The 27,698-nt window shown below is 37.8% G+C and overlaps 1 protein-coding gene across 8 annotated transcripts in view; it reads right to left on the bottom strand.

The window, feature by feature from the left end:
* MON2 (MON2 regulator of endosome-to-Golgi trafficking) overlaps window positions 1-27,698 on the bottom strand; it is a 200,508-nt gene that overhangs the window by 66,693 nt on the left and 106,117 nt on the right. For all 8 annotated transcript variants that reach the window (XM_089919984.1, XM_089919982.1, XM_089919985.1 and 5 more), the window contains 2 exons: window positions 26,274-26,356; window positions 1,830-11,825 (listed from right to left, as the gene is read on the bottom strand). In XM_089919984.1, coding sequence (XP_089776110.1) covers window positions 11,662-11,825; window positions 26,274-26,356 — 247 coding nt within the window. In that variant the 3' untranslated portion in view covers window positions 1,830-11,661. The remainder of the gene's footprint in view (window positions 1-1,829; window positions 11,826-26,273; window positions 26,357-27,698) is intronic.

Here is a 27,698-nt window from a genome sequence, read left to right as displayed (position 1 = left end):
AGCACAGCACACTGTAAAGAGAATTTATTTGCCTCATACATTAAAAAATCTCAATAGTGCATTTAACTATGAATTCAATCTTCTTATTCAAAGAGTTGCAAAGTTTAAACAGAAACTTTTAATTTCTTTGGGTTTACATTTTAAAAGCTCTTAGATTTAACGAGAGAACATATCAAAAAAAACAGATTTGAACTGTTAAGGCATAAACTTTATAATTAATGGGTCTACTATTCCGCCCCTCATGCCAGTTCTGCACAAGATACCTCACACCACTCCGACCCACAGATAAAGAATGAAGTAAAATAGGTACAAACTAAATCTTGCATCAACTACTGAAAGAAGCGGTAAAATTATTTAGGGTGGAAAAGTTATGTGTCAATCTCTCTCACAATTTCATTCCTTCCTTTTCGAGCAAATAGCGAATCCAAAGACTTAGGTCTTCCCCAGCTTTACAAACGTCCCCGTCCATCCCTCTCCCCGCAGTCCCTTCCTCCCTCCGGGAAAATGTACAACTAACGGTTTCCGTGGTGGCCGGCCCTGCCGGGGCTCGGCGGGCTGCCCCCGCGCCCCGGAAAACAAAGGGGATTCCCAGCCATTGTCCTCCGCGGCGCTGAGCATCACCAGCACTAGCAAGGCAGTAGCTTGCGCAGTTATCTCCACAGCGGGCAATGTCACAACCCGACCAACAGCACAAACTACTACCTCAGCCAGGGCCATGGTGTCAGGGAGGCACCGGACCACGCTGAGGCGAGCGAAGCGGCTCCGGCGCTCCTTCGTCCATCCTCAGCCGCCGACGTCGGCCCGGCGCCCCTGCCCTTCCCCGCCGCGCCCGCAGACCCCGCCCAGCGCCGAGCCGCTCGGCCGCACCAGGCGTGCCCCGGGAGCTCCGGGCATCACAGCGGCGCCGGCGCCCGGGGGAGGCCGGGCCGGCGTCTTCTACGTAACCGACAGCTCTGGAAAGAGAAAAGGTGCGGAGGCGTCCTAGCGGAGGCAGCCGCTCCCTCCGCCGCCCCGAGGGGACGCCGTCCCCCGGGCCACTCGAAAGCATGAAATGGGCGGCAAAAGCACAGCAGACGCCTACGGGACCTGGACGGTCCCCGAGAGGCAGCAAGCAGCGCTCCCGCGCTTCGCCCGTCGCGCTCCCGCCACGTCTCCGGGCTGTGCCGCCCGCTCCCCTCCCTGCGGTGGGGGCTGGGCGGCGGCTGGGCCCCCACCGTTGCCGCGCTCCCCCCACCCGCGCGAGGCCGGCTCTCCGCCCGGGAGAACGCCGGAGCGCTTCCCGCAGAGGCAACACCGACTCCGGCGCCGCAACCAGAAAACACGGCACAGCCCAGAAGTCCCCAGGCCACCGGCTCCCCAGCACCCTTCGGGGAAATCTCGTGCACCTCTGCAGGAGGCGAGAATAAAACAAACAAAAACCCCGTAAAACTGAAACCGGGCCGGACGGCGGCATGGGTGGCAGTGGCAGCGGCAGCAGCCCGGCGAGCGCGGACACACGCCCCGTCTCGCGCTCCGCTGCTCCAGTGAATCCGGACGAACCATAGAGATCACTTAAGGAGGCTCGCGCGCTACTCCCCACCACGTGACCGCCCCGCCAGGCCGCCCCCCGCGCCGCCATCTTACATCCGGGACCGAGGCGGCGTCCCTTTTCCCCGACTTGGCAAAACTTCGACGTGTCACTAGAAATCAGCCCCCAAAGGGGGGGACCCCGATTCCACGTCACCAAAGTGCTGAGGCCGTGGGCCATTCCCCCCAATCCGCTTTACGGGGCAAAGTGGAGCCCCTAACTTCTCTCAGTCTTTGCCCGCAAAGAAAATGGCGGCACTTACCGCCGTCTAAGTGGACACGTTGTCTTCTGGCCGGGGTTTAAAGTTTCTGGCACCTCCTTTCGCATCCGGCAAGGACACCGCCACATGCGCTCCACCCCGCGGCGTGGCCGCCGTGCTACATTACGCAGAAAACCGGCGGGAAAGCTGCTGCCCTGCTTACTTTAAACGCGCAGGCTCCTGGGACTTGTGGGTGGTTTCTTTTCTTTTTTTTTTTTTTTAAAGGCCAAGTTTGGGAAAAGGCCGACTGCCGTAAGCCCCATCTGCTTTGGGGCCAGGCAAGTTAACTTTTTGTCTCCCATTTTGAGACTTTCTGTGAAGTTAACAAATCATTGTGAAGAAAAAGTAAACAGGGGTTGCCAGTTAAGATACGGAGCGTCTAGTTAAATTCAAATTTCAGATAAACGAATAGTTTTTTAGTATATGTATGTCCCATACACACACACAAAATTGTTTATTTGAACTTCAAATTTAACTGGCGTCCTATATTTTTATCTGCTAAATCTGGCAATACTGTTAGTCATCACGCTCCTGAAAATCCAGACCACATAACAAAAGTAAGGAATGGAGGAACTGAAGAGTGTGTTCAGATTTGGAACTGACTCTGCGTGGAGACTTTGATCCCTTCACGAAGGCCAGAGAGCTGAGGTCCAGACTCCAAACTACGCACAAGGGACATCCATGTGCTTTTTGGACAAGTACGTTTTCTATTCCTTTAAACCAGCACAATCTAATTTTGATAACATCTTCTCAGCCAAAGAATTTCATGCAAATTAAAGATTACGTAACACTGGGTTTTCATTTCTATTCTATATAGTATTGGTGATGGGACACAATTTCTTGAACAAATTTTCAAATTAAAAAGCATCCTGCCTGACATGTTTCAAAACAAAATTTGTAATATGCAAATTAAGAAAATAAAATATACTTGGTTTATTTGGGCTTTTTTGGCTGTGCCACTTGGCTTGTGGGATCTTAGTTCCCTGACCAGGGATAGAACCCAGGCCCTTGGCCGTGAATATACAGAGTGTAACCACTGGACCATCAGGGAATTCATTGAAATATACTTGGGGGGCTTCCCTGGGGGCGCAGTGGTTGAGAGTCCACCTGCTGATGCTGGGGACACGGGTTTGTGCCCCGGTCCGGGAAGATCCCACGTGCCGCGGAGCAGCTGGGCCCGTGAGCCTGTGCTCCGCAGTGGGAGAGGCCACAACAGTGAGAGGCCCACGTACAGCAAAAATAAATAAATAAATAAAAATAAAATATACTTGGGTATGCCCACTAACTGACCGATCTCAATGTCACGCTTGTACGCATTTTAAAGCAACTGCTAAAGGCAGTTTGCCTGCGATGTCCAATCTGAACTACTTCCAATTAACAATATGTATTTTTGTACATATTGAACATACTTGCAATTAAGTGCCTTACTTGACCAAGTTGACAAAACTGACTGCATCACAGTGATGCTTACCACAAAGTCTGTAGAAACTTCACTAATAGTTTATGATTCACACCACCTTGTTCCCATAAGCAATGATTGGGTTGCCATGGCCGTCATCCCCCACTGCTCATTCACTGTACACTGGACCACATTATCCTCCACCGTAGCAAATGTCATTTGTCATAATGGTCCAGATATTCAAATGGTCATCAAACAGTTATTTGGTCTACAGTATACAGATACATTAGAGCAATAAAATTTCCAAATAAATTTAGTCATTACACTAATTGTATCAGATTCCTTTCCACCATTAACCTGTTTTTGACAGTGTTGACACCACTGTACTCATCATCCAGACACAATGTGCTGTTAGCAACTCTTTCTTTGCCTCCACCCATAATAGCCAGAATCTAATCATCCTTTCCTTTCCTAATGTGAGCGTGCTCACCTTATCAATCCTTCACCATGACCTCACAGCACAAAAATTGCAACAGCTGTAGCCTACCTTAGCTCTCCCTACTCTATATTCCTTCCACTTTATCCTGCTTATAACTGCAAGTTTATCTTCCTTAGTTTCATAATATACTCCTAAAAATAATCACTCCAAACTCCTGCCACCTCAAATCTAAATTACTCTGCTTGGCTTTCAAGGAATTTCATGAACGGGCCTCAATCCTTTACCATCAACCTTGTTTCACACAACACATCGAAATGTACTCTCTCAGTTTCCTCATATCTCAGATATATGCCTTGCTCGCATTATTTGTCTTTACCTGAAATACCCTCAAATATCCTTTGGACCCAACTAGCTATCAGCACCTGGAAGCCCCCAATGACTTCTGTCCATACAGCAAGGATACAGTTATGAATATACACATAGTAGGTTCTCACTATGCTGTGGTTGTCCAGTAAAAGACAAAAACACTATCTTTTCGTGAGAAGGTATGGGTTTTCTGACCATTTCTTGAATGACATGGGCCAAAATTTTTGTTTTATGTAACATCCACCAGTTACCGTGTGCCCTGGGACAGTTCTTCACAACACTCCTTTTTAAAATCCTAATAAACAACTCTATGAGTTAAACACTACTATGAACTCTATGTTACAGATGAGGAAGCCAAATCAGATTAATTAACCCAAGGTCACACATCTAGTAAGTAACAGTGCTGAAATCTGAATCTAGGAAGTCTAGCCCCAAACTCTGGGCTCTTAACCACTAAGCTATTGGTTATAATATAACCTCTTATAACAAACTACAAATCAGTAAGATGTTTTAAACTCTCTTGGACCAAATAAAAACCCAGTGCAGCTCTGGAGGTCCCAGTCATTAGACAAATCTTTTTTTCACAGTACTTCATAGTTATGTTCAAGTGTTTTTGTCCCAATTCCTATTCACAGAAATAGTAATTGTCTAAAAAGCATTTTCAATTTACTTCAGTAAGGCTTGGATTTTAATGAAGTGCGGATCATTTTTGTAAAACGTGAATCTAGCATGGTGTAGAAAAAACTGCTTTTGAAATAAGAGATGCTTATTCAGGGACTTCAGCTATGTGTCTCTAAGTAAGTCACTTGACCTGCTAAACCTTGACTTCCTCCTCTGTAAAATGAGTAAAATTAATACCTTCCTTGCAGGAACTGCTGTGAGAATTAAAAGGAATAATATAGGCAAAGCCCTGGCTGACACATACTAGGTCCTCCAGAAATGATTAAAATTAGAAGTTAGAAAAATTACTATAACTACACTTGACTTCTGTAAATACTATGGAGGAATCTTTCAGAATACGTTTATCACACAAGTCAGGTTTTCAAGAAGGAAACTTTAAAACAAATTATTTGTCTTTGAGAGGTGGAGGGATGGTCTGTCATTGCTATAGGTAGCCAGTTCCAAAATTAGCCTCACTAAATTAAAAATAAATAGGAGGGCTTCCCTGGTGGTGCAGTGGTTGAGAATCCGCCTGCCAATGCAGGGGACACGGGTTCGAGCCCTGGTCCAGGAAGATCCCACATGCCGCAGAGCAATGAAGCCTGAGCGCCACAACTGCTGAGCCTGCGCTCTAGAGCCCACAAGCCACAACTACTGAGCCCCCGTGCCACAACTACTGAAGCCTGCAGCCTAGAGCCCATGCTCTGCAGCAAGAGAAGCCACCGCAATGAGAAGCCCACGCACCGCAACAAAGAGTAGCTCCCGCTCTCCACAACTAGAGAAAGCCCGCACACAGCAACGAAGACCCAACAGTCAAAAATAAATAAAATAAATTTTAAAAAAGTAATAAATAGGAGTGCTCATAAAACAAAAGAGATAACTGAGTCTAATCCAGATGAGGATTATGTTCTTTACTTGACCTAAAATTTTAAGTTATAAATCTTCTTTTTTCTAAACTGCTGATATTTCATAATGTCCTTCTGACTGTATATTCTTTTCTTCATTTTATATATTAATAGTTTCAACAAAGGTCTCAAAACACATCTCATTATATTTTATGAAAGTTTTTCCAAGTTCATACAAATGTTTGAATCACTTATGAAGTCTTTAAACAGAGGCAATGACATGGGATGTCACTGAAGTGTTGAACCTCGTGGGGATGAGGATGCAAACAAAGTATATGAAAGGAAAAAATGAATAATTTATCAGATCTGAAAGTAAATTCTCAAAGTGGTTATGACTTTAAGTTATACTGAGAAAACTAGTACTGCTGGAACATAATTAAAAACCTAGAATCATGCTGAGTGCTAACTGTAAAGCAAATTAAGGATCTATGTAATCACAGCCGTATCTATGCAGTTTTTGCGAAAAATCCATCCTAGGCCACAAAGAAAATTTGGGTTTGAAGCCAAGAGACTTTCGTGATTATAATACATAACTGATACATCTCAACAACATAAAAATTGCAAGGAGGAAGTGTAACAACAGCAGTATTACTTTCAAGAACTGTGTCGGGAACTAAAAAAGAATCTCACAAAATTAGATAAATATATCCAGTCTGACATAAACACCATATGGTAACTGCCTTAAGAGACAGGAGTTGTATCTTATGTGTTAAAATTATGACACAGAGGTAGTAAAAGCTGGAAAGCAAATGCAATTTGCACAGTTGGGTCTGAAGTCTAATATTTTATTTTTCTAGATAAAAAGAATAAGACTGCAATATTATAGCTTTGGAGTTTTTCTCCATCTAGTAAAAGTTCATGGAAAGGAGCAGTTGGTATTATATTGCAATAGTTTCCCACAATGGTGGCATGGTTTAGCAGGTCTTCCCTGGTGGCACTATTTATTGAATATTTAAAATAAAATTTAATATAGCCACACTTGCAGCAACTGAAAGTGATCTCAAAATTCAAGGGTACAATAATTTTCTTTTTTTCTGAGGGGCTAGAATCAATCCCACAGTGTGATTAAGAATGTTTCAACTGACCTCTGTATCATTACAAGCATCAACCATATGGATACCAAATACACCCAAGAAAGACTTGAAGATGAGTACTATAACATTCCAGGTCTTCTATCAAAGAATACTGCTTTCAACAGAAAAATAGAAACAGCTGAAATACATGGGCAATATGCTGCTTCTAAGTCCTCCTTGAAAGTAGGCACCATGCAAATATTATAAATCAACGAGTATTTAGATAACATAAATATAAAATAGTTCAAAGTATCTGCCTCCAAAAACAAAAAGACCTCCCCCCAAAAAGACAAAAAAACCAAAAACTCATGAATGAGTCTAAAGACTCCCTTTTGAGAAAAGTGGTATGATCTCTCTATTTACATAAAAGACATGATTGTTCCAAGTTTAGCTGCTGAATTCATCACATTTATAGCAATCTCATTTTGTGAGCATCCTGGCTGCCGAATCTTGTAGATTCGGAAAGATAGTAGGAGCTATGGCCACATATTACTTTAACTTGTTCAGCTAGTTTGAAATGGCAGGGGGACTCCACCTTTGCAAAAAACCAACAGTGGCCAAAGTAGAAGGTATTTCCAGAGTCTCATTTAATAGAAAGGCAATTGGCAGTGGCTCTACCACTAATAGCTCTGTTTCTTCTGAACAGATACAGGTGAAATTAGAAGAAAAGCTGGAAGAAAAGAGGCAGAGAATGAAAGAGAAATGAGAGGAGAAAAAGAGAAACTAGGGGAGTGTATAAGAAAGGAAATAAGGTAAACATACAATTTAAAAAAGGAGAAAAGGGGAGAAAAATATATAGTCAAAGATCTCAATTAATAGTACAGTAATAAATTTATCAAACAACTACCCCAAGAATGTCATTACCAAATCAACTCAAAATTCAAACTATTTTGTTTTCTCTAAAGCATGAGTAACTCATTATCATCTGTTTTAGAGATAAGAAAACAGAGGCTTTGAAAAGTTAACAGGCTTCAAACTAAATAAGAGGCAGAGCCTCAGCTTCTCACAGCCTCACAATTCATCAGGATTACTAAGAGTTGTTTATATTCACAAAAGGATCACAACATGCTCCTTATTTAAAGAGAGCCAACACTGCTAGACATTCAAAATTACTAGATTTGTAAGAAATTGGTATTTATCTAAATCCTCTGAAATAGTTTTTATATAAGATAGACATTATAACTTTCTTTCCCAATCTATAAAAACTCTTCATTCAAACTGAAAGCACTACTCTACTTAGCAGAGATTAAAAACAAATTTAATTCAAGTGATTTTGAAGCATTAAAAGCTGCTTTCCCATAGTATATAAATTGGTAACAAACCAGGCGGTATGAACTCCTGGTTCTTCTCACAAATGGTTAAAAAAAAAAAAAAAAAGCAAAATTCACTCTAATAATGTAGATAAATACAACCCTGCAACACAAAGCATAGTAAAATGTGGTACTTTACACAAGATGAGCATATCTGCCCCAAAGGCCAAACCTGATAAGTAGAAATCTAAAGAACATACTAGGCTGCTGGCAATGCTTTCATGAGACCATTTTTGTCTACATTTGTGGTAGTTTTCCATTTAAAAAAAAAAAGTAATCAACAATATTCTCGGCCTGGACATAGATTAATTCTTCAGAGGCTTCTAAATCTCCATGATTAATTTCTATAGCAATCACAGGTACTGTGAATCACAAGAGCTGTGCCTTGGCTAGCCAGATGTCACATCACCTACAGCAGACTCCTGAGGATTTGGTCGCTCATCTGAATTATTCTACATTTGAGAAGAATATATTAGTCCTTATATATAACTACACTGTCATTCATTAACACAGTGTATAACCTTATTAATACTCTTGAGTTGACTCTTTGGCCCAATGGTTACCTAGGACTAGAGGTACCAAACTGTGATGATGAACAAAATACTCTAAGGTTACAATGAGAAAGGACAACCTAGTTATTGGCCTGCTACAGAATTAAATTAAGTGAATGTTATTCATCACAGTAAAATATATGTGCTGAATTGTTCATCTCTTCCTTCTGGTACTAAATATAATTTAAGGAATATAGCAAGAGATGAATAATCATCACACAAGGGAAAAATAGGTAAGAAACAACATAGCTGTTAATAAAATTTAAAATGAAAGCAAGTGAAAAGTGGGTCTCTCTAAGCCAGACTTTTATGCACCTAACAGGCTTCTCAGAAATGAATGTTACTCACAAAAGTATACAGTAAAACTAACAAAACTTAACACTAGCTTTTATAAAGAAATACGAAATAAGAAACTACAAAATGACCTTTTCCTTTTTGGCATTATAGGAAACTAAAAAGTAAGTTATTCAAGTTGAAAATTAGTTTGTCTCCTTTTTAGTGGAAAAAATAGCTAGAAAAGGACTTTAATCCAATTGTTGGCATATGCCAGCTGTCCTGCAATCCATATAAGACAGGTACTGTCAGGGACAAAAGGTGATTACGTGAAGCTTAAAACTCATTGTATTTATAATATGTATCCCACAGGACATTATTAGTACTGTTTCAAGGACCAGTCATAGTCTCAAATGTGCTATAAAATGATCTTAGCTTTGGGAGCTTCCTTTTTGAATCTTCTAGCATCTATCAATAGTAATCTCACACAGCCCAGTTCTTCTAGTAACTAAAGAAGGCAATTCATACCAACAAGACAAGGGCAATGTGTTAACCTCCCCAGGGATCAGGATATTTTAGAAAATGCAGCCTTGACTCAAGGGAATGAATTGTTAGTAGTGATTCTTGGGGGCGGCAGGAGATATTTATTCTGGGAGGAAAAACCTGTCAAATTATACCACGAAGTGGGCAGCCCACTTTGCTTGTCACTAAGACTGGGATGATTACCATACTATATGGTATTTACAAATTCACTATATTTATGCCTTTTTTTTTTCTGTAGGGCATGGTCCTAGTATTGAAAACTAATACAATGTTAGCTAAAACTACTCAGTTTATATAAGTATATGCTGCATACCCTTGACTCACATCTAACTTTCACTGGAGAATAATTATTCTGATTGCAATTGATCTGTTATTTCTCAAGAACAGACATATTTTTACTTCATGTAAATTCATGGCAATATTTTTAACGTGTTACTGAATTGGAACACTACCCTTCTTATTCAATTTCAACACTTTATCAGTGATATGCAGATTTTTCTAATTCCCAGTTTAACATATCCAAATACAGAAAATAAACTAAATACACAGATTGAATTTTTTTTTTCACAACTTTCTTTAAGGAAATGCTGAAGATAGAAACTAGGAAATGCCATATTTTACCTTAATTTTAGGTGAAATTATAAAATAGAAATTCATTAATTAGTGTTAAGAAAAATAACATCCCCTCGGAAAAAAAAGATCTTATCACATGTTTACAGATACTAGTGCAAATTAAATAAATACACAATTACAACAGCCTCAACATTGTATCTAATTCATTACTCAATTTTAATATCCTCTTGTAGTTTTATACTTATTCTAGAGAGGCTGAAATTTATAAATTCTATTAAAATTAAAGGCCTTCCAGAACACTAAAATAATACTAAGACCATCGTAATTTCTTACGAATAATCATTTTTAAACATCTTTGAGTCTTCACATAAATAATTATGAAAATTTAACTAAGAAAAATATAATATCATAATCCATTAAAGAAAAAATACAGTGAGCTAGGCCAGTCAGTTTTTTAAGAAATAATTAAATTAGTGTATTCAAGAGCACTCTTCTTCTTCACTAAGACAGGAAAGTGAAACAAAATTAGCATTTTACTCCATGACAGAAAGTTTACTGTACTTCTAAATGCTTCACATCTCTAAAAATACACTTCTCATTGTTTTAGAATACACACATATTTTATATTTGTGGGTTAGCACAGTTATTTGCTTCTTGAGAATATGTTACAAAATGAAGCACTCAAATGAACAAAACCTCACTGCAAAATTTTAGGAAATCTAAGATTATCTTGCCTGGGTCATATTTCAAAGACAGTGATCAATGTTGTTAGTCAGTGGGGGAAAAAAAAAAGATCAGTAGAAATATAAAATAGTCTTTAAAATCCAGACAGCAAATATAAAAAGAGACAGACTTAAGTGAAATCTGGGAAAGATATTTAAAGAAATGAGGTATGATGGAGCCATAGTGCTACAATTTATCTCAATATATTAAGTTTTAATAATAACCTATACTTCAAAGTTGCAATATCAGCAAATCATAAAGTATCTGCTGTTGTGTTCTCATGACCTTTCTGGTCAGATGTTTAATAGTCACTAGTAAATACATTTAAAATAAGCATTAAGCTAACTGCATGATCATACGATAAGCATATCTGCCACTTAAGAAGGCAAATTATAAGTAAAAATGTAAGCAAACAATTTTGTATTAATAATAAATACAGTTTCAAGCATTTAACATTATCAATATTTTAAAAATTTAAATAATAAATGCAACTATTTTATACAGAACTGTACCATTTATTATACACACAAGTATATCAGTTCCCTTTGTTTACAAAGGCTGGTTATAGACAATATGGAATGTTACAGTACCATCTTGCATAAAATTTTAGTACAATTTTGTACTAGAAAAAGGGTGCAAAAACACCAGCCTAATAAACCTGACAAAATGAAATATCTTTTCTTTCTTTTTAAAAAGTACATCATTAACACATACACCACAAACTGTACATAAGCTTACTTTTAAATCACCAACTGAAGATATGGTAGCAGGTATGTTGTAGTATTAACTATCTCTCCCATCAGTTTAGTTTATTAAAGGCTTGCACTGCTACTCATTCAGGAACCTTTGTTGACATGTAAGCTTGTAATATGAATTACTTAACTCAGGTAAGTACAATTTAAAGGAGGCTAACAACAGCTGCCAATAATTATTTGTAGTAAGAAACGTCCTTCTCACAGAAAATTCACTGAGGAGCAAACATTTTTGTATATCATTCTTCTTAAAATTTATTGTAGCTGGTCAAGATTCTCCATTTTGAACTTTGGATGCTGGTGGTTGCATGAAATCCTTAAAAGGAACTAGTGCCTCTTTAAGTGCAGAGCAGACTTCTGAAGATGAGCAGGTGATGCATTCTACTAAAGTTGGGTATAAGGCAATTACTTGTGCCCAGGTATTTCCATCAACTGTAATGCAAAAAGTATAAAACCTCAAAAAAGAGTGGATTGAAATGGCAGATTATCCAGTTAACATAAACACAATCCTTTAAACACAATGCAAAAAAAAAAATCCAAAATATGGAAATTCCTCAAGCTTGTACCTTTTCTTTCTTTAAACTTTGGAAGACTTCCTGCAATATTTAATAAGGTATGAGTGAAAAATACATGATCAGTGTGCAGAATCATCAATACCACCAAATTTGACAAAGTACATTTAAAATGATACTTCAATATGTGAAGGTCTTGGAAGCTAACAAAACAACTCAGAATAATTCAAACCTTTGTCATTTTCAGTATAATAGCCAGAGAAGAAAGTGTACTTTTCAAGAACAATTAGAAAACAATTCAACTTTTTATACAGTTATATGCTAAAAATATACATATATCTTAAATAATTTTCCTAATAATGTCCTCAATATTGATTTTAACTTCAAATGACCACACATAGATCCATTCTTCTCTTACACTGTTTGCTAATCTTTAATGTATCTGACTAGGTTTAAGCTGTAGTGGGGAGGGACATTTCTGCCTTCCTCATCACTATTATGAACAGCTAGTACAGTTAAATGTTATTTGGTGAATGGACAAAAGTGTTGTATCGGGCTTCCCTGGTGGCGCAGTGGTTGAGAGTCCACCTGCCGATGCAGGGGACACGGGTTCGTGCCCCGGTCCAGGAAGATCCCACATGCCATGGAGCGGCTGGGCCCGTGAGCCATGGCCGCTGAGCCTGTGCGTCCGGAGCCTGTGCTTCACAACGGGAGAGGCCACAACAGTGACAGGCCCGCGTACAGCAAAAAAAAAAAAAAGTGTTGTATCACAATTACTTTGTGATTTCCTTATACTCTGAGATCACATATTACATCTCTATTTTCCTATAAGTACTGTGCGTATTGTTGAGAGTGCAATACACGATAAAACCTGATGACAGAGTTTTCTTAGAAAGTATATGTATATGGCACTTGGCAGAACAAATCTCAAATTGCTGAGGCAGTGTAGTATAAAAGAAAGAACACTATACTACGCATAACGAGCTTTGGTTCCGTTTTTCACTCCAATTTACTGAGTGTCAACTAAGTGTCTAAAAACCTTTCTGAAATAAGTTAGTGCTGGGTGTCCCTGAACAAGTCAAATAATTTCTCATATCTTGACTTTCACTATAGAATAAAGAAATGAGGTTCTCAAACTAGTGTTCTTCAAGTTACTTCTTTAAAAAAACTGATGGTCAAATAAGTTTGGCAAATGTTGTACATATAAACTTCCTTTTGGGGGATTCATAATTCACACAGGTTCATAGTTAAAGAATAGGTTTAACTCTTATCCAATCCAAGGTTTCCAAAATTAATTTGATTATGGAATTTTTCCCCATTCAATATCTACTGACATCCCTCATCATTAATATTCATTCCTTAGTACATATCTTGGGAAATGCTAACCTGCTCATTTAATCTCTTCGCCACCTCAACAAGGGCTTCCTCAGAGTGGAGGTGGGAAGAAGAAAAGGGGTGTGGAGCTGACGGGTATTGGTGAGGGAGGGAATGTCAGGCCAGAGCTGCTCTGCTTTTAGCTGTTTTGTATGTTGGAAATCCACATCAGATTTCATTTGTAAAAAGAATTTTGCTGCTTAATAGCAACAACAAAAAAGAAACATTAAAAAAACCAATGGCCTAAGTAGTTTAAACAGTCTGCTCCAGCTGTTGTCTATAAAGCTTTCCACTAATCATTTAACAAAAGATTACATAGAGAGAATTCTGGGAAATGGCAAAGTAGTAAGTACCAGGAATCTGTCTGTCCACCTAGACAACAACTGAACTGGCAGAATTTGATGCAACTATCTTGGAACTCTGGAGTCTACTGAAGGCTTGCAACTTCCAGAGGAAGACCTGGATAGTATATTGCAGTTAAGTTTCGTCAATCTAAGCCCTTAGCACAGTAGCAGCTACCCATCCTCTATTCCTAGCCATGTGGTAAGCAGTAGTGCAGGTGTTCCTGGAGCAGCTTGCACGCAGCTTGTGGGAGGCCAGGGTGGGAAAACAGGACTCTATACTCCAAATATCAGGGGTCTGTGCTCTAATTGCTGATCACAGAGGTGCAAAGAGGCTTCAAGAACAAAAGAAAAAACAAATAATTCAAAAATGGGCAAAGGACTTGAATAGACATTTCTCCAAAGAAGATATACAAATGGTCGATAAAGCACATGAAAAGATGCTCAACACCATTAACCATTAGGAAAATGCAAATCAAAACAACAACGAGATACCACCTCATGCTTAATAGAATAGCTACTATAAAACAACAAACAAACAGAAAACAAGTGTAGGTGAGGCTGTAAAGAAGACAGAACCCTTGTTCACTGTTGGGGGAAATGTAAAATGGTACAGCCACTGTGGGAAACAGTATGGTGATTCCTCAAAAAATAAAAAATAGAATTTACCATATGACCCAGCAATTCCACTTCTGGTATATACCCAAAAGAATTAAAAGCAGGATCTCAAAGAGATATCTGTACACACATGTTCATAGCAGCATTATTCACAACAGCTAACACCATGGAAGTAACCCAAGTGTCCACCAACGGATAAATGGATATATAGATATACACACACACAATGGAATATTATTTGGCCTCAAAAAAGAAGGAAAACTGCAACATACTAAAATATGGATGAACCTTAACAACATTAGCTAAGTGAAATAAGCCAGTCACAAAAAGGCAAATACTGTATGTTTCAATTTATATGAGGTACTTAGAGTAGTCAAGATCATAGAGAGAAAAAGTAGAATGGTGGGCTTCCCTGGTGGTGCAGTGGTTGAGAGTCCGCCTGCCGATGCAGCGGACGCGGGTTCGTGCCCCGGTCCGGGAAGATCCCACATGCCACGGAGCGGCTGGGCCCATGAGCCATGGCCGCTGAGCCTGCGCGTCCGGAGCCTGTGCTCCACAATGGGAGAGGCCACAACAGTGAGAGGCCCGAATACCGCAAAAAAAAAAAAAAAAAGTAGAATGGTGATTACCAGGGGCTAGGAGAAGTGGGGAATGGAGAGTTATTGTTTAACAAGTACAGAGTTTCAGTTATAAAATGAAAAGAGTTATGGACATGGCTGGTGGTGATGGTTGCCAACACTGTGAATGTATTTAATGTCACTGAAAAAATGGTTACCATAGTAAGTTTTGTTACATGTATTTTACTGCAATAAAAGAATTTGGGGGAAAAAAAAAAGACTGCATAGATTGAAAGCTATCTAGATTGGCCCAGATAGTCAACTGACCAAACTTATTCTTGGTTTATTATAGGAAAATACAAAAATAAATTATTTAAGATAACACCTTAAATTCAGGGGAAGCTACTCAAATTTCTTAAATTAAAATGTTTTAAAAAACTAACCATAGATCTTCATGGGCACTTTGGATTTAACTATGAAAAACAATGAAAAAGCTGTATGTATTGATATGGAAGAATCTCCATGATATTTAATGAAGTGGAAAATATGAAGAGTGTTCCGAACAGTAGGTAAAACCTGGGGCTATTATGCATATTAATTCGTGTTGAAAACTGGGGGTATACTGGAGCACAGTTGACTTTTGAACAACACAGGTCTGAACTGTGTGGATCTGCTTATACACAGTAAATACTATAGTGCTACACAATCCCCAGCTGGCTGAATCCAAGGATGTAGAACCCCGGATACAGAAGAACCATCTAACTGCTTGGAAGGTCAGCACCCCTAACTCCTGCATTGTTCAAGGGCCGACTACATATGTATTTTGTATTTACATAATAAACTTATGGAAGGATCCACAAACTAATAAAAATGGTTGACTACGGTAATGTAAGAGCTGGGCAGATACAGAACAGGGGAAAGACATGTTCCCTGTACATCTTTCAATATTTTTGAATTTCTGAACCATGTATATGTTTACTACCTATTCAAATTTTTAATTAAAGATCAAGTAAGGTGATAAATAAGTCCAACAAATGCCTCCTCTCCCACTAGAAAACCCTAAAACAAATAACAAATGTTCTAAACAAATGTTGGGTGAACACTGGTTCCAAACCTTGTAGCCATCCCCTAGAATTAATTTTGGACTGACTACTTGCATGTCCAACATATTTCTGCTGGGAAGGCCTGGACTTCTCTAAGTTGTCTTCTTCTTTTGTTTCTTAATGAAGCTTATCATACCATTTTAATATGTTACTATATCATCATCATCATTTATGGTTACATTTAATTTAAATCTTCACTTAATATGCCCAAAGGTATAATTCAAACTCAAACAATTTTTAACATTAATTTAGTTAGATCATCTATCATTACTAGGCTGCCCTACCCATGGCCCACTGACTTTGTAAAAAGCAGGTTACTAAGTTTTCCTTCCCTTTTCTTCCTTTATACAAATTCTGGTTACATTCTTGACAGCTATCTAAAGATCATAAAAAAAATAAATAAAAAATAATGCAAGTACTATGCACTGAAATACATATGCTGTATTTAATACATCTATAGCAATAACATGAAAAATAGAGAAGTTCCTGTTTATTTCTTAAGTATAACATATTTCTAAGAATCAAATTCTATCCTGTGATCTAATAAAGATTTTACTGGTCTCCAGGAAATCAATGCATGGTCTCCCTCTCTGAAAATTCAACCAGAACATTTTATTAAGATAACTCAAAGTTGAACTTGATGGGATAAATTAAGGACACTGTTCCAGAATTTTTCTTAGAAATTCTACCCCTTCTTTTGGGTTGAATATACACAAGTCTACTGCCTCTTAATATCCAGTATAATAGTCACGCTTTCTAGGCCAAAGTAACAGTCAGTGAATTTTGAAAACAGAAAAATATGTATTTAATTGTGTAACAACTGACAGGAACAAATATGCTGGGACTCACTTATTAGGCATTTATTAGGAACCTACTTTTTTCTTGGTTATTAAAAGTAATGCTGGGCTTCCCTGGTGGCGCAGTGGTTGAGCCTGCCTGCCGATGCAGGGGACGCGGGTTCGTGCCCCAGTCCAGGAAGATCCCACATGCCGCGGAGCGGCTAGGCCCGTGAGCCATGGCCGCTGAGCCTGCGTGTCCAGAGCCTGTGCTCCGCAAATGCTGCTTAAAGCGCCAGTCTGCTAAGGTGCTTGTGCCTGAATGTAAGTAAACACACTTCCTTCTATAACAAAGTCTTATATAAAAAGTCAGCTGAACCAGTGTTCTCAGTGACACAACTGACTTATATTCTGATGCCAGCTCTTTATCTTGTCCTGGACCAGTAGCTGGTCCAAAAAGAAAAACACACACACACACTTTGAGCAGCAGTCTTGTAAAGGATTCAAAATAGGATAAAACACGGTTCAAATAGCCTGTCAAGAAGTTTACACTTTAAGAGGCATGAGTCATGTACATGCATAACTATAATACAAACAGAGTGCTTTAAGACAAAGGCACACATAAAAGAGCTACAAGTTCGCCAAAAAAAGAAATTGCTCACCTTTAAGGAATAAAAACAAGGCTTAAAAGTGGTGTGATATCTGAACAGGGTGGATATGGGCAGGAGAATGGAATGAGCAAAGGACTAGGAATACTTGGATAGACTAAGAATTTTAGTTTGGTGAGAGAGTAGGATATATGAAGTCTAGTGGGAAATAAAGCATGAATAGAATGGAGTCAGACAGTAGTACTCTTTGTATTTGGTAGGTTATGGTTAATGAAAAAGATTATTTTGTTTTGTTTTACAAGGATGGAAAAATGAATGACCAAAGCTACACTTTTGGAAAAATCATTTCTGGCATTAATGTAAAAATGGATTGGATAGAAATGAGTGACAGAAAGAGGAAACAAATGAGAAAAGGCTATAAAAATAATTCAAAGTTTCTTATATCTATATGATAAATCACTACAAATGCAGAAGCCTCCTACAACCCCAAAAAGTCAGTCATGTTCTACATTAAAAATATATAAAATATCGGGGCTTCCCTGGTGGCACAGTGGTTGAGAGTCTGCCTGCTAATGCAGGGGACATGGGTTCGAGCCCTGGTCTGGGAGGATCCCACATGCCGCGGAGCAACTAGGCCCGTGAGCCACAACTACTGAGCCTGCGCGTCTGGAGCCTGTGCTCCACAACAAGAGAGGCCGCGATAGTGAGAGGCCCGTGCACCGCAATGAAGAGTGGCCCCCACTTGCCACAACTAGAGAAAGCCCTCACACAGAAACGAAGACCCAACACAGCAAAACTAAATAAATTAATTAATAAACTCCTATCCCCAACATCTAAAAAAAAATATATATATATATATATAATATAAATTATCTATATTCAGACCAATTTAGTTTAAAAAAATCCAGCCAGAATGTGAAGTCAGGATCATAGCAGTGTGAGAAGCTCCCTTTGTCTCTTCCCTTCAATCTATAACTAGTAAAACATCCATAACTCAATAAAAGTGTCTCTGCCCAATACACCAGGATTCCAGAGAATTCCACACATCTGTACAACTATACATAAGAGTGGATGGACTAGGAATTCCTTGGTGGTGCAGTGGTTAGGACTCCGCACTCTCAATGCCAAGGGCCTGGGTTCAATCCCTAGTCAGGGAACTAAGATCCCACAAGCAGTGTGGCCAAAAAAAAGAGTGGATGGGCTGAAACACACAGAGGAGGCAGGACCAGGGAAACAGTGGAGGTGGTGCCTGCAGTCCTAGATCCCCAGCCATAGCAGCTAAGCCTGCAGCCTCAGAAAACCTGGTAGCAGCAGGGCAGGTGATGCACATGACTCCAGCTTCTCAGCCACAGCAGTGGCTAAGGCTACAGGGAACTAGGCAACAACAGGGCCTGCAACGTTATCCCTCCAGTCATGCAGGCACATATGACTCTGGCCCTTTTGCCCATAGCAGCAGCGTCCATGAAACTGATAACCCTGGATGTGGCAAAAGCACCCAAGACCTTAGCTCCTCACCCCAACCACCCTCTGTCCCCACTGCACTGGACCCAGAAGCATGGATCCAGGAGATCCCAGACATGGTGGACACACCTGCTATCTCAGTGCCATAGGCAGTGACACCAGTAACAACAGCGACACTGGCAGCAGCAAGGTACCAGCAACCCTGAAAGCATAAGCGGTGACAACAAGGGCACCAGACAACACCTATAGCAGAGGCAGTGGAGGATGGAAAGTGCCATTTCTCAAATATAACCATAGGCAACTCAGGTAAGAGAAACCAAAAACTTGTACTATAGTGCCACCTACTGAAAAACAAAAGAAAGGCCTCTAATTACTAACCTGTTAAATTGTTAGAGTCAAATAAAAAAGAAGCCTTACTAAAGAAAAGAGGTGTGTGTTACTTCAAATATATGAGAGGAACAACTCATCAAGCACCATGAAAAACCAGAGTAATATGGTATCACAAAAGAAAACGAAAGTTCTCCAGAAACCAAACTTAAAATTAAACAATACTGCAATCTAACCGACAGAATTCAAAATAGCTGTTCTAAAGAAATTCAACAAGCTACAAGAAAACTCAGAAAGGTAGTTCGATGAGCTTAGGAATAATATTAATGAGCAGAGGAATACATTACCAAAGAAACTGAAACTGAAAAGGAACCAAACAGAAATTCTGGAGCCAAAGAACTCAATAAATGAGATGAAGAATGCATAAGAACATATGGGAAATAGAGCAGACCATATGGAAGAGAGAATTAGCTAGCTCAAAGATAGAAATCAAGAAATCAATACAAGTAGAAGAGGAAAGAGAGCTAAGATTTAAAAAAAAATGAAGGAATTCTATAAGAACTATCCAACTCTATTAGGAAAAGCAACATCAGAATAATGAGTATCCCAGGAGAAGGGGACAGAGGGTTTATTTAAAGAAATAATAGCTGAAACCTTCCTAAACCTGGGGAAGGAACTGGATATACAAGTCCACGAATCTAAGAGAACAGCTAATTACCTCAATGCAAAAAGACCTTCTCCAAGACATATTAAAACTGTGAAAAATCAATGACAAAGAAAGAATTTTAAAAGCATCCTGGGAAAAAAGAATGGTAACCTACCATTAGGTAACTCATTAGGCTACCAGCAGATTTCTCATAAGAAAATCTATAGGCCAGGAGAGAATGGAATGACATACTCAAAATGTTGAAAGATTAAAAACTATCATCCAAGCATACTCTATCCAGCAAAGTTATCCTTCAGATATGAAGGAGAAATAAAGCCTTTCCCAGACAAACAAGCTGAGGGAGTTCATCAACAAAGACCTGCCTTAGAAGAAATGTTGAAAGGAGCTCTTCTACTTGAAACAAAGAGGTAAAAGTACACAAAACATTGAATAAAGTGATAATACAGACAAAATGTTTTAAATAATTATAGCATGAAGGTTAAAGGAGAAAAAGCAGTAAAAAATAACTATAACTATTTTAATTTAGTAACAAAATCACAACATAAAAAAGGATAATTTGAGACAACAAAAAACACAAAAGGGGAATAGGAAAAGGACAGAACCTGTATAGGCAAATAACATGCTATCAGCAGAAAAAGAAATATTTCATCTATGAGACATGTCATAAACATCAAGGTAAACACAAAATATAAATCTAGAGCAGAGATTCAAAACATAAAAAAGGAGAAAACTGATAAAAACATCATAAAAAACCCAACAAATGAAACTGGCAGAAACACAAGGAAAGAGAAACAATGGAGATATAGACCAACCAGAAAACAAAAGATAAAGTGGCAGTACTCAGTCCTCATCCATCAATAATCACCCTAAATGTAAATGGATTGAATTCACCAATCAAAAGACATAGACTGGTTGGATGGATTAAAAAATAAGGCCCAAGTACATGCTGTCTCCAGGAGACTCATGTCAGCTCTGAAGACAAACACAGGCTCAAAATGAAGGGATGGAAGATGATACTTCAAGCACATGACAGCCAAAAGAAAGTGGGTGTACCCATACTCATATCAGACAAAATACACTTCAAGCCAAAAAAGGTAACAAGAGACAAAGATGAATACTATATAATGATAAAGGGGAAAATTCATTAAGAAGACATAACAGTTAATATATATGTACCTAACAGTTAATATGTATGTACCTAACATAAAAGCACCAAAATATATAAAGCAATTATTAATACATCTAAAGGGAGAAACTGACAGCAACACAGTAATAGTAGGTGACTTTAACACCTCACTTACAGCAATGGATAGATCATTCAGACCGAAAGTCAACAAATAAATAGTGGCCTTCAATGAAACATTAGACCAGATGGGCTTGATAGATTTATAGAGAACATGCCATCCAAATGCACCAGAATACACATTCTTCTCAAGTGCACATGGAACATTATTAAGGACAGACCATATGTTGGGGTACAAGTCTCAATAAATTTAAGAAGACTGAAACCATATCAAACATCTTTTCTGATCACAAATGGTATGACACTAGAAATCAACTACACAAAGAAAGCTGGAAAAATCACAAATATGTGGAAACTAAAGAAACATGCTACTGAACAACTATTGGGTCAATGAAGAAAGCAAAGGATAAATTTTAAAAACACCTGAAGACAAATGGAAACAAAAATACAACATTACAAAATCTATGGGATGCAGCAAAAGTGGTATTTATGGGGAAGTTTATAGCAATACAGGCCTGCCTCAAGAAACAAAAATCTCAAAAAATCTAACCTTATACCTAAAGGAACTAGAAAAGGACAAATGAAGCCCAAAGTCAGTGGAAGAAAGGAAATAATAAACAGCAGAGCAGAAATAACTGAAATAGAGACTAAAAAGACAATAGCAAAGATCAATAAAACTAAGAGCTGCTTCTTAAAAAAGAGCAATAAAACTGAGAAACCTTTAGCTAGACTCACTGAGGAAAAAAGAGAAGGCTTAGATGAATAAAATCAAAAACAAAAGAGGAGATGGACTTCCCTGGTGGTCCAGTGGTTAAGACTCTGTGCTTCCACTGCAGGGGGCATGAGCCTGATCCCTGGTTGGGGAACTAAGATCCCGCATACCATGCAGCATGGCCAAAAAAATTAAAAAAAAAAAAGAGAAATAACAACAGATACCACAAAAATAGAAAACATTATGAGAATACTATGAACAGCTATATGCCAACAAAATGGACAACGTAGATGAAATGGATAAATTCTCAGAATCATACAATCTTCCAAGACTGAATCATGAAGAAACAGGAAATCCGAATAGACTGATCACTAGCAAGGGGACTGAAACGGTAATAAAAAACCTCATAAAAAAACAAAAATCCAGGACCAGATGGCTTCACAGGTGAATTCTACTAAACATTCAAAGAAAATTTAATACTAATGCTTCCTGAATTCTTCCAAAAAATTGAAGGGGAGGGAATGCTTCCTAACTCATTTTACAAGGCCGCCATTACCCTGATGCCAAAATCAAATAAGGACAACAAAGAAAAAAGAAAACTGCAAGCCAATATGTCTGTTGAACATAAATGCAAACACTGTCAACAAAATATTAGCAAACTGAACTCAACAATACGTTGAAAGGATCATACACAATCATTAAGCGGGATTTATTCCAGAGATACAAATTAATTTCAACTGCAAATTAATCAACACGATACACCACATTAACAAAATGGATAAAAACCTTATGATCATCTCAACAGATACAGGAAAAGCATTTGACAAGATTCAAAGCCTATTTTTCTAATAAAAACTCTCAATAAAATGGATATAGAAGACTGTACCTCAACAATAATAAAAGCTGTATGACAAACCCACAGCTAACATCATACACAGTGGTGAAAAATTGAAAGCCATCTCTCTAATATCAGGAAAAGGACAAGAATATCCACTCTCACCACTCTTATTCAACATGGTATTGGAAGTCCTAACCAAAGCAATTAGGCAAGAGAAAGAAATAAAAGGCATCAAAATTGGAAAGGAAGACATAAAACTATCACTATTTCTGGATGACATGATTTTATATATAGAAATCCTAAAGACTCCACCAAAACACTGTCAGGAATAATAAATGAATATATTAAAGTTTCAGGGTATGAAATCAACATACACAAATCTGTTGCATTCTGTACACTAGCAACAAACTATCAGAAAGAGAAATCAGGAAAACAGTCTCATTTACAATCGCAGCAAAAAGAATAAAATACCTAGGAACAAATTTAACCAAGGAGGTGAAAGAACCTGTACACTGAAAACTATAAGACACTGGTGAAAGAAACTGAAGAAGATGCAAAGGAATAGAAAGATATTCCATACTCATGGATTGGAAGAATTAACATTGTTAAAATGTCCATATTACCTAAAGCAACCTACAGAGTCAATGTAATCCCTATCAAAATCCCAATGATATTTTTCACAGAAATAGAACAAAAAAATCCTAAAATTTATATGGAACCACGAAAGACCCTGAAGAGCAAAGCAATCCTGAGAAAAAAAGAACAAAGCTGTAGGTATCACACTCCCTGTTTTCAAATTATACTACAAAACTGTAGTAATCAAAACATCCTGGTATTGCCAGCAAAACAGACACACAGATCAATGGAATTCAGCTGAGAGCCTAGAAATAAACCCACACATATATGGAAAATTAATTTACATCAAAAGAACAAAGAACATACAGTGGAGAAAGGACAGTGTCTTCAATAAGAGGCATTGGGAGAACTGGACAGCCAGACGCAAAAGAATAAAACTAGACCACTATATTACTTATCTTACACCAGACACAAAAATCAACTCAAAATGGATTAAAGACTTGAATGTAAGACCTGAAACCATAAAAATCCTAGACAAAAACATAGGTAGTACACTCATTCACACTGGTCTTAGAAATATCTTTCTGGATATATCTCCCCAGGCAAGGGTAAGAAAAGCAAAAATAAATAAATGAGAGTGTACCAAACTAAAAAGCTTCTGCACAGTAAAGGAAACTATCAACAAAATGAAAAGATTACCTACCAAATGGAAGAAGATATTTGCAAATCATTATATCTGATAAGGGGTTAATATCCAAAATACATAAAGAACTTATACAACTCAACAACAAAAAAACAAACAACTCTATTAAAAAATGGGCAGAGGATCTGAATAGACATTTTTCCAAAAAAGACATATAGATGGGGCTTCCCTGGTGGTACAGTGGTTAAGAATCCGCCTGCCAATGCAGGGGACACAGGTTCAAGCCCTGGTCCGGGAAGATCCCACAGGCCGTGGAGCAACTAAGCACGTGCGCCACAACTACTGAGCCTGAGTGCTGCAACTACTGAAGTCCGCGTACCGAGAGCCTGTGCTCCGCAACAAGAGAAGCCATCACAGTGGAAGCCTGTGCACCTCAATGAAGAGCAGCCCCCGCTCAACACAACTAGAGAAAGCCTGCGTGCAGCAACGAAGACCCAATGCAGCCAAAAAATAAATAAATTAAAAAAAAAAAAAGACATACAGATGGCCATAGGCACATGAAAAGATTCTCAACATGACTAATCATTAGGGAGATGCAAATCAAAACCACAATGAAATATAACCTCATGCCCATTAGAATGACTACTACTGAAAAGGCAAGAAAATAACAAATGTTAGGATGTGGAGGGGAAAGGGAATCCTTATACAATGTCAGTGAAAATGTAAATTTGTGTAGCCACTATGGAAAACAGTATAGAGGTTCCTCAAAAAATTAAGACGAGAACTACCATATGATCCAGCAATTACACTTCTGGGCATTTATCTGAAGAATATGAAAATACTAATCTGAAAAGATACATGCATCCCATGTTCATCACAGCATTATTTACAATAGCCAAGAAATGGAAACATCAATGGATTAATGGCTAAAGACGATGCTCTACACACACACACACACATATATACATATATATACAATGGGATACTACTACTCAGCCATAAAAAAGAAGGAAATCTTGCCATGTGCAACAGCATGATGGAACTTGAGGGTATTATGCTAAGCAAAATAAGTCAGATGGAGAAAGACAAATACTGTATGATTTCACTCATATGTGGAATATTTTTTAAAAAAAATAATAAACAAACCAAACCAAATAAAAACAAACACATAGATACAGAGAACAGAGTAGTGGTTACCAGAAGGGAAGGGAGATGGGGGAGGGTGAAATGGATAAAGGGGGACACCTGTACGGTGATGGATAAAAACTAAACTTTTGGTGGTGAGCACACTAGTGTAGTATATACACAAGTAAAAATATAATGTTGTACACATGAAACATATAATGTTATAAACCAATCGTACCTCGATAAATAAAATAATAATAAACCACAAGGAGGTGTCACTTCAAACCTGTTTGAATGGTGTCATCAAAAAAAGAAGAAATATTAAGTGTTAGCAAGGATGTGGAGAAAAGGGAAGCCTTGTGCCCTGTGCATGGGAATGTAATTTAGTACAACCACCATGAAAAACTGTATAGAGTTTCCTCAAAAAATTAAAAATAGAACTACCATATGATCCAGCAACTCCACTTCTAGGCATATGTCCAAAGAAAAAGGAAACAGGATCTCAAAGAGATAACTGCACCCCCAATGTTCATTGTAGCATTACTCACAATAGCCAAGACATAGAAACAACCTAAGTGTCCATCAATGGATGAATGGATAATGATGTGCTACATGTGTATATGCATATTTATATGTATTTGTAAACACACATATACACACAAACAAAATATTATTCACCCGTGAGAAAGAGGAAAATCCTGCCTTTTGAGACAATGGGATAGACCTGAGGGCATTATGTTAAGTGAAATGTCACATACAGAAAGACAAATACTATATTATGATATCGCTTATATGTGGAATCTAAAAAAGCTGAACTCCTAGAAACAGAGGGTAGAATGGTGGTTGCCAATTCTGGGAGGGTCAGGGAAATGGGTAGATGTTGGTCAAAGGGTACAAACTTCCAGGTATAAGATGAATAAATTCCAGGGATTTAGTATACAGCATGGTGATTACAGTTAATAATACTGTGTTATATACTTGCAAGTTGCTAAGAGAGTAGATCTTAAAATGTTCTCAGCACAGACAAGGAATGGTAATTGTGTGACATGATGGAGGTGTTAGCTAACACTTCCATGGTAAACATATTGCAATATAAAAAGGTATCAAATCAACAAGTTGTACACCTTCAACTTATACACGGTTGTATGTCAACTACATCTCAAAGCTGGGGGGAAAAAAGTCAGCAAAATTTGCTTAAAATAAAGAAAACATTACAAAATAATTTTACTTAATTGACATCCTAATGGACTTGCTGCTTTGTTGTCATAAGGCCTGGAGAAAAATGTCTTATAGCTGTTATGTTCCTAAAACTCAGTTAACTTAATAGTAGTATAAAAGTACAACACAAATAGAACATAAATGTTATAAATTTAGAATAACTGAGTTTCCAAGCACTTACCATTCTCAGGCTGAGTTTTCTTAAGTGAATCAATGAGAGTACTGACTGCTTTTAAGACAAATATGATTTCTGTTACTTGTTGCCTAAAAAAAAGATGGGAAATTATTTCCATCAAGATTTCAAGATATGCCATGTGTGTTTTGTACTAAGTTATACAAATAGACATACTTTGGAAAACATTAAACACAAAACAATGCAAAGTTAATATTAGTTTTAAATTCTTATAAAAGAAAATCATTTCATTAACATGTACTTCAGTGTGCAATTAAGATTTATAGTTATTCTAAGTTATCAACATTAAAATGGGGGAGGCAATCTACTCATGCAAATCTAAATTTATTAGTAAGGTATTTCATAGAACTACTTCAAATTAAAACACTGTACAAGATGTGCTTTTAAAACTTCTACAGCAGTTTTTCTTTTTCTTTTTTTAACTTATTAGTACTAAAAGAGATTTGCCAAAGCTTAAAGGGAAATAAAGATCACTATTACCCCCTTCACATATTTTATCATGCTGTGAAAAGTATCTTTAAAATCACCATAGTACTTATTTAACTTTCTAAAACAACAAATAAGAAATATGCTCAAAATCAACCCCAAGGTGACACTGTTTGGAGACATTAGCAATGAAGAATAAGCTTGGAGTAAAGGACCAACAAGAGTAGTTTGATTTCTTTCTTTCTCCTTGCAGAAATATATCTCTTCCGCTCTATAGTCCTCCCCCACACCCTACTCCTGGTATGAATCTGTGTTATCACTCAACAGATAAGATTTTCCTAATACTATGACAGGGTACTATTTCAAGCCTCCCTTTGTAAGTATACAAATATTTTATTGTGTTGCAGTGTAGCTTTTTAGAAAATAATGCAATAATACTGCATCAAACACAGGATGATACAATATAACAGCTATAAATAAGACTCAATTTAAAGCAATAAACACTTAAAACACAAAAAATGAAGGAAAGCTGCTTTCTGAAATCGAATAATATCTTATACTCCAATAAAAATATTCCAATCAAGGCAACTCCATTACTGCTTTTCCAAGTATGCTTCAGAGGTCAATTTTAATCAATCAATTTTCAATCATGACAATAACCAAATTATTAACATGTCTTTGGAATGTTTTTGTATAAAATCTACTAGGGAGGTATAATTTATGTTCTAGAAATTCAAAATACAGTGGATGCTAGAAGTAGAAATACAAATGGCAAATAAGCATTGGTAATTAAAAAAAGAAAAGAAAAATTAAAAAAAAGCAAACTACTATGTGGATATTTCTTCATTCATCAAATTTTTAAAAAGAAAAAATAAGTGATAAAATGGCAAATAATTTTAAACTGCTAAAAATTGAGGGAAAAGACAGTCATATACTCCTGGGAGAACATAAACTGATAGAAGTCTCTAACAGGCAATTTTTAATATA

Source organism: Delphinapterus leucas, chromosome 11 (genome assembly GCF_059928025.1).
Source record: "Delphinapterus leucas isolate spDelLeu-1000000601 "Yukka" chromosome 11, BTC_Dleu_Yukka2, whole genome shotgun sequence".
NCBI lineage: Eukaryota > Metazoa > Chordata > Mammalia > Artiodactyla > Monodontidae > Delphinapterus > Delphinapterus leucas.
This window is presented reverse-complemented; position numbering and strand designations above follow the sequence as displayed.